Consider the following 8887-nt stretch of genomic DNA (forward strand, 5'->3'; position numbering starts at 1 on the left):
AACCATTGAATTCTTGAATCATTTATATGTTATCAAAACCTGAAAATATCAAGCAAAATGCTCAAGTCTTAAATTAAGAATTCTAGGAAGTTAAATCCTAGCAGCGATTTTATTTGAACACATTTGATGACTAACTAATATCTCACATCTTCTACCGATCAAAACCAAAGAGGCACTCTGTCTCCGTGTCGTCTAGCTAGTTGACAACCTCAATGAGGGTAGTCTCGTAGTTGTTAGGGGCCTCGAAGCCGTGCAAGTTCATGACAGTTGCGGCCACATTTGCCAGTCCGCCGGTAGGCACGTTGGCGCGGAATCTGACACCTGGTGCGAGCCCAGGGCCATCAATTGCGACAGGAACCTGACAGAATTAGGCAATATATGCATCAGAAAATGGCTTCAATTGTGTGTACGTAGATCACAAACAAGAATGAAGAATAGTTACAGGTTCAAGTGTGTGAGAAGTAAGGATTTGAATATTTCCACTCTTGTCAAGTTAAGGTTTGCATTTCTTGTTTCTCTTCACCATGTCCTCGGCATTACCATGGTTAGCGGTAACGACGTAGATCCCACCAACTTGCTCGATTGCATCAAGAATCATGTAGGGATCAGACTAGGGACGGATTCACTAATTACCAAGACCTCTTTGTTTTTCATTAAGGGATCTCAGTCAAACTCCAACCACGCGACTGATATGTCTCAAAGATTACAAACAGATCCCTCACAACAATTACAATTACAGTAACTAGTTCTAGCTAGGGTTCTTGAGTAATCTTGACCTCTTGGTACACCTGCACACTCAAGTAACTTGTTAGTATACTAACACAAGATCCTTGCGGAACTCAAACAATTAGAGAAGACAAAGCAAAGCAGAGCAGAATAGATCACAGAAGATGGCTCAGAACCCGCCACATAGCCCAGATCTATTCAACAATCTAAGGGAGCAACGATGAATTGACTGGAGTCTACCCTCACACCGTCACTACCTTCACCGCACCGCCCCTTCACACCGGATTAGCTCACCACACGCAACTCAGGGATAAAACCCTAGTTCTCACAAACACTCAGCAGCAACTGAAGAAGTTGCCTTCTCAACCACTCACACTAGATTACTCACACAAGAATGGTGAAGAATCTCAAGTAATCAACCGGAGAAGTCATCGGAGAAGCAGAGAAAAACCAAGAGTCTCAGAGAGTAGAGAGAGAAAGAGAAGAGTGTAGAATAAGAGAAAGAAACGGCTCATCTCTCACATAACAAACACAACATCCAACAAACCCTCAATCCAACGGCCAGCAAGCAGGATCCAAGTGAAGAGGCACGTGGCAGCCATCCAGGTGAGAAGGGAGGTCAGCTGGGCTTCTGGGCCAAGTCCAGAAAAGACAAAAGGCCCAGACACAAATTAAATCTGACCCAAACAATAATAGTCCACATATATTCAACATACTCCACCTTGGACTCTTATTCTAGGAAACCAATCTTGGATTAAAGGCTAAGGCATTTCTCATCATGGCCCACAAGCTTAGTTCCTGACACCAGAGAGCATAAAACTCATTAGTTAAGGAAATAACCAAAGAATTGCCTAATAAGATCACAAGAAGGTCACCAATGGCAAACCAACTGGTCTTGTAGTTCTTTCATGCCTAGTGATCTCAAAGAGCCAAGGCTCACAGAGTCAACTAGGACTTACCCCCGGGACATGCACATGCTAACCACAATCAAAATGCAAAATCCTAATGCAAGTGAGCAACTTTTCAACATGTAAGCATTTAGTTCCCATATCAGCTGGGTTTTTATCAGTGTGAACCTTTTGAAGAAAAATTTCACATTTTTCAACAATATCTCTAATGTAATGAAATCTCACATCAATATGTTTTGTCCTATCATGGAAAACAAGGTTTTTTACATAACTAAATGGCAGATTGAGAATCAGAAAACACAATAGGAGAATCATTCACAAACTTAAGTTTAGAGAGAACTCCCTTTAACCATACAACCTCTTTCATTGCCTCAGTGATAGCAATATATTCTGACTCAGTAGTAGACAAGGTCACTATATGCTGCAGCTGTGACTTCCAGCTAACACATGACCTGCACATAGTGAACACATAGGAGGTAGTAGACTTACTCTTATCTCTGTCATTAGCATAGTTGGAATCCACAAAACCAGTTAGTAAAACACCACCATCACATTTAGAATAACACATCCCATACTTGGCAGTGTGCTTAAGATATCTCAGAAGCCACTTCAAAGCCTCCCAATGGACAGAGCCAGGATTTGCCATATATCTACTAAGGCAAGACACAACATAGGCAATGTCGGGCCTAGTGCTATGTTAGAGTTTGTATACTAGAAATCACGTTTCGAGTGATTGAATACTGTAAAATTCTTATTTTATTTTCCAATGAATAAAACAGATTATTTTTGTCATAATGTTTTTATGTTTTACATTTAATGGATGTTAATGCATGTTTAAATGTATAAGTTAACTTAACAAAGTCTAAGTCTTTGTTTTAGTAGACCGGTTGTGGGCGGCGTCCACTTTAAGGTAACACGGTCAGTTCTAAACAAAGAAAAAGATGAATTTCACAACCTAGTTGGAATTTGACTATCCATCAAGAAAGGTTGCAATGTCAGTCCACATATTTCTAAGCCTTACTAAAATAAGATGACATTGGTGTGGTATAGCACTGAACGGATCTAACAGCAAGACTTGCCCTTAGGCTATTTACTGAAAGGCGATGTCTTGATAAATATTTGTTTCTTAATCAATGTAGGTTAGCATTGAGCATACGGTATTGATTATGCATTACTTTGACTTATCAAATGGTGCGGGTTTTTCGTAACCCAATGATCCCGATATATTGGGTAGTGGTGATCAATATCTAGCGGTGCTAGGATTGCTATTATATTGAATCGTGCGCGAGCTGAGTCTCGTTTGATAATGTCCTCAAGAGGAGCGCGAAACAAGGTTTTATTATTCGGAACCTAGCTAGTTGGAGTTTGATTACTCTATGAATAATAAATAAGCGTTTCATGCTAAGTCCACTCTTGGAATTAATAAGAAGTTAATTAATTAAGTCCATAGTAGACATTAATTAATTAATGGACATTTTTATCTTAAGCGCGAGAAATGAAAGTTAAACGGAAACCCGGATTACTTGTAATTTCGGATTTGGATGGGGAGAGTTCAATATTACTTCTGTAGTGGCTGCTCGTAATATTCCAATTATAACTTATATTAAATTGTGGGTTCAATTTAATTAGTAAAAAGTAAATTGGATGAGCCCATATCCAAAACCTTCCATAGATCCTTGTCTGGGCCCAAAATGAACTTAATATAAATAGGAGAATAAATGAGACAGAATCATCACAATTTTTATACTTAAAATTTTCGAAATTTCGACTCCCTCTAGCTATAGAGGAATTCGAATTCTACTCCTATTCCCAAAAGGATTTCTTCTGTCTTCTTTATTTAAGTCCTAGTATTCTGGTGAGATCAGCCCACACCGATATCGGAGTACAGTTCGGGAACCAGAGAGAAGATTTGTGGTCTAGTATTCAAAGCGTCACGTGGAGAAGCAGCTAGCCATCTTCAATTCTTTGGAGAATTAATAAGGTATTTTTCTTCTCCGTAGAAAAGCATGTTTTAGGTTTCAATATTCTTAAAGCATGATCAATTCAAGTTATGAGCATGATACATGTAAGAATTACACGAATAGATTTTGTCTAAATAATCTGCTAAATAGATCTGATTATTATGTGATTTATTGGTGTGATTAATAATTGTCAAATTATGTTAATCAATGCAACACCGCTTCCGCTGCCAGTTCCATCATGCTAACCATCAAGTACATCACTGATCTAATAGCATTTGCATAGGGGACTTTCTTCATGGCATCAATATAAAACTGAGACTTAGGGCATAAATCTTTACTCAACATAAAATGAGCAGCAAGGGGAACAGAGGCCGGTTTAGCATCAAACATGTTAAATTTCTTCAACACTTTGTACATATAGGGTTCCTGATGCAGAACAAGAGAACAAGTTTTCCTATCTCTCTCAATGCATATGCCAAGAATTTTCTGAGCATCCCCTAAATCTTTCATGTCAAAATTATCACTCAGAGAAGATTGCACAGCCTTAATAGTTTTCAAACAAGGTCCCATGATCAGCATATCATCCGCATATAACAAAAGAAACACAGGAACAGAATCAAGGTCTTTCATATACAAACATGCATCAAAGGTACTTCTTACAAAACCTAACTTATGCATACAATTATTGAACTTGATGTTCCATTGCCTGGAAGATTGTTTCAAACCATACAGGGCCTTTTTTAACAAACAAACATGATTAGTAAACTTAGGATCAACAAAACCTTCAGGCTGTTTCATGTAAATAGGTTTATCTAAGTCACCATGCAAGAAGGCGGTCTTAACATCCATCTGTTTTAATTCCCAATTAAAATGAGCACATAAGGCAAGCATTAATCTCACAGTGGTAAATTTAACAACATGGGCAAAAATCTCTATGTAATCTACCCCCTCTTGTTGGGTAAATCCTTTTGCCACTAGTCTAGACTTGTATCTAAGGCCCTCCACCTCATTTTTCAATTTGTAAAGCCACCTGCAATCAACCACAGATGCACCAGAAGGCAAGGGTACAAGAATCCAGGTAAGGTTAATTTTATGAGAATGCATCTCCTCTAACATGGCTTTATGCCACTGACTCCAGAATTTAGATTTAGTAGCCTGCTTGTAAGTGATGCACTTTTTATTAGCACTAAATAAACCTTCAAGTATACAAAGTATATATAGTATAGCTAAAGGTTAGTACCGGATATCGAACACGGGGAAGGCAAACACAAAGTGTCTATCCTCTACTAAGACTCAATTACTATCTGGAAAAACAAGTAGGTTTTACTTTTGGAAAACTAAAAACAATAAAAAACATAGACCAACTAAAAGCAAATAAAACAAGGAGAAAGACGATAGAAATAAGAGAATCACAGGGATGTGTGTTCACAGTTATGGTTATACAAAATTCCAACTACAATACCCTAGCACAGTTTTTACTTTGAAAGGACGAGTCACCTAGCTTATCCTCATGCGATACAAACGTTGATTACAAAGTTAGGGTTGTCAATCCTAACACGTAACTCCAAAAAGTGCCTAATACCCTTGAAAAGTCCTCACTCTTAATTAACGGTGCCGGTTTAAGGGAAGCTAACTGCAGTGTCTACTAAGTGAATCAAACTCGCTTGAACTCTGTCACAGTTATGAAGCAAGTTATATTAAATCATACAAGACTGTGTCACTCAATCATGCAACATCAAGAATACTTAGGGAAGAAACAAAGTAAAAACAAAACGGATATTAAATAGAAAAATGAATTTGTATAACCAAAGTCGTTACTAACACATCCCTAGAATCTTATGAGTTTAGTTACACATAATTGAATAAGCTAAAAACATAGATTGAAGGGAAGACAATTTGAACATAAAACTAAAGCAAATAAAACCCGTAGGTTTAATCCTTGTTGTTCTTGATGTTCTTGAAATCCTTCTCCAACTCCTTACACAATTGAAGTACTCTAGGTCTTGATCTCTATAAAGTATTTTGCAAGTAGAAGTTCACTTTTTGGTGAAGCTTGAGGTCTTATTTATAGGAAAAACCAATCCTTGTTGTAGAAGGAAAAAATCTCCAAAATATGGTAAATCTGGGCGCAATCTAGGGCTTCTCGGAGGCCGTCACACCTTGGGCCGGCGCCAGATTTGCCCAGACTTTGCGTTTTGGCTCCCTTTTTCGGCTCAATTATGCACATTTCTCACAAAACACGTCAAAATACCAAAATAAACAAAATATGCAAATAATGGACGTGTAGAGCGATTTTGACATAAAAAACGGACCAAATAATGGTCTTAAAATAGTGCAAAATCCGAGCGTATCAGTAAGTTTGGGGTTCATCCCCATCAGACTCATACACATTGAAAGCTAAGTTTATAAGAGCAACTAAACCAACAAAGTCATCAAACTTAACAGGTTTCTTTACATTAATTCTTCTAGCTCTATCTCTAGCAAGCACATAAACCTGTAAGTTAGGAGCATCAATAGCATTCTGAATACCAGCAGGACTATTAATCACATTTTGAACAGGAATAGGAGGAGTATCTCTAGCAGGACTATCATGCAAATTAGGCACATTGTCACAAGTATTATGGGCAGGTACATTATCATGAACAACATTTGGGTGTCCTTCATTAGGAGTCTCATTAGGTATATAGGCTGGATAAGTGTTCCAGAAAGGCTGCTCCACCTTACTTGGAGCATCATTGAGAGGCTCCACAACAGTGAGTGAATCTGTGGACTCCACCTCACTAAGAGGCTCATTGTCCACATCCATGGGATCTGGGATACTTGTCAATTTTAAGCAGGGTTATTCATCGTCATTGAAGACTACATCCCTACTTATTATGACCTTAAACCCAGGTTCATCCCTAAGCCAGACTCTATAACCTTTAACACCCTCAGGGTAATCTAGAAAAACACATTTCCTAGACCTAGGCTCAAGTTTATCAGACTTGGTATGCACAAAAGCAGAACAGCCATGTGACCAAGCCTACTATACTCAGGCCTTTAGCACTCATGTGACCAATCCTATTATGCCACAACATAGTTTTATCAGATTTAACAACATTGGCATAAGCTTTTTCACATGAAAGAGGCACAGCAGAACAGACATATAAACCACACTTTTTCTTAGCTTTAAAAAGGCACATTGATCCTTTGCAAATTTTCATACAGCCTTCCCCCCACTTTCCCCCCATACCCTCATTTTCAAGAGCAGTACAGGATATCAAATTATAGCACAGATCAAGAACATATCTAACATCCTTCAAGTTTAGCACATAACCATTTTCAAACTTCAAACACACAGTGTCAATACCAAGAATTTCACATTTCTTGTCATCAGTCATTGACACAAAGGTTTTAGTTACAAGCTTCAGCTCAAAAAACACTTCCTTGAAAGGACTCACATGATAAGTACATCCAGAATCACATAGCCATAATTTGATGTAAAAGCGCATGCAGGAGAGGCATTCACAAATGGCAGATCATGCACCATGAACACAGAGTCATTCATATTATCATAAGTAGCCACATTGACAAGAGGTTCAACCTGAGAATTATTGTTCTGGAAAAGTTTGGTGCACTCCTTTTTATAGTGCCCAACATCCCCACAGTTAAAACACTTCCTATCGGTCTTAGGATCCTTACTTCTGGACCTAGATCTATACTTTTTCTTGCCATTATTACCTAAGTTAGAGCCACCACTAGATTCATTTCCCCCTCTGGTTTTAGACCTACCTCTAACATTAAGTACTTTGTTATAGGCATTCTTATCAGCAGCTCTTTCCCTAAGTTCAAGTTCCTTAAATTTCAGGGAGCTAACAATCAGATCCAGAGGAGCAGTGTAACACCCCGACTTTTTCCACCTTTTATTTGTTTTTGGAAGGACGTCATTTGTGCATCTGAAAATTTTTTGATTTAATTTCTTTCATCAAGAGAAGGATTTTACTTTTGGGAATAAATAATTATTCTTTCCTATACCAATTTGACACCCAATTGTTACTGGCCCAAAATTTATTTATTTCTTCTTGAGACATTGGAGGTTCCTACTTTTCAAAAGAATTTAAACGCAGATTACCACTCCTTTTTCTGTTCCACAAAATCTGGCATGATCTACACACCTAAAAATCAGAAACTACTAGATATACAAAGCCCACAACTCCACGTTTCAGGGGATTCAACCAATTTTGCAATTATCGCTACTTTTCACCTGTGGAGAGAAACCGAGAGAGAAGAGAGATTAGATTTTACCAAAGTCAGATTCTTTCCTTCAATACCGAAGAATCGAGAGGAGAGAGGGGAGAAGAGAAAGTAGGCGGCGAGTTCTTTCTGAAATTGAGAGCAAATTGAGAGAGAGGCCGATAGACGATGAGCGGCGGTGGCGTTCCTCGACCGAACAACAATGAAAAAAAAGACAAGAGGCGGCGCTGCATCTACCGGACAACAGCGGCAGCGCTGAATGATCAGCAACGACGATGGATAGCGATGGCGGCGTGGCTCCGAGCGGGCCAGAGCAGCGGCGTGAGTGGATACCGGCAACGACGCTGAAGCCACTGTGATTTCGACGGAGACCGAAGGAGGAGATGAGGAGGACGATGGTGTAGGCATCGGGTGCGAACAGCAGCGCTGCACAGTGACAGCAGCGGCGCTGCGTTGTGACCTAGGGAAAAGAGAGAGGATGCGAGGCGGCAGAAGAAGAGCAGCGGCGGCAAGCTGTCCCGGCGGAGCAGCAACGTCCATCCAGAGGCGAGTTTCGGGCAGGAGCGACTAACGGACAGCAGCAGCGGGCTGATGAAACTCCGAGAGTGCAGCGGCGGCGATCCCGACAGTAGCAACGGGCTGTCTGCAACAGCAGCCGCGACTCACGGCAGTGCTGCAATGTGAGAGAGAAAAGAGGGAGATGCCGTCGTGAAACCGCGCGAGGGAGACAGAGGAGGCCGGAGGCTTCAACTGCGACATTGGCGGCAGTGGTTCTGTGTTTTGCGCGAAGGAGAAGAGAGATGGGACGGCAGTCCTGAATTCATCGGAGACAGCGTGATATCGTTGCTGGGAGAGGAGAAAGATAGAAGGAACACTGCGTGAAGGGAGATGCGGTACTTTGTTGAGTTTGATTCTTGGAGCTTCAAATCTTGGAATTTCACATTTGGTGAGGAAAAGAAGAAAGTTGGGCCTTGTTTGATTTAATGTTTTGGGCTTAATGAATTTATTAAAACTTTTGGGCTTACTGTTTTAATAAAGGAGGTTTGGGCCAAATTATTT

At 39.9% G+C, this 8887-nt stretch overlaps 1 protein-coding gene across 1 annotated transcript; it reads right to left on the bottom strand.

The window, feature by feature from the left end:
* Nucleotides 1-1905: 1905 nt before the first annotated feature.
* LOC125194097 (secreted RxLR effector protein 161-like) lies at nucleotides 1906-2280 on the bottom strand. Its single transcript, XM_048092135.1, has one exon. It carries the CDS (start codon nucleotides 2278-2280, stop codon nucleotides 1906-1908), a length of 375 nt encoding a protein of 124 aa, XP_047948092.1.
* Nucleotides 2281-8887: the final 6607 nt, after the last annotated feature.

This window comes from Salvia hispanica, chromosome 1 (assembly GCF_023119035.1).
Source record: "Salvia hispanica cultivar TCC Black 2014 chromosome 1, UniMelb_Shisp_WGS_1.0, whole genome shotgun sequence".
NCBI lineage: Eukaryota > Viridiplantae > Streptophyta > Magnoliopsida > Lamiales > Lamiaceae > Salvia > Salvia hispanica.

Bases quoted from the DNA above. Each gene is read 5' to 3' on its own strand.
- LOC125194097 (XM_048092135.1), bottom strand. From the start codon at position 2,280: ATGGCAAATCCTGGCTCTGTCCATTGGGAGGCTTTGAAGTGGCTTCTG.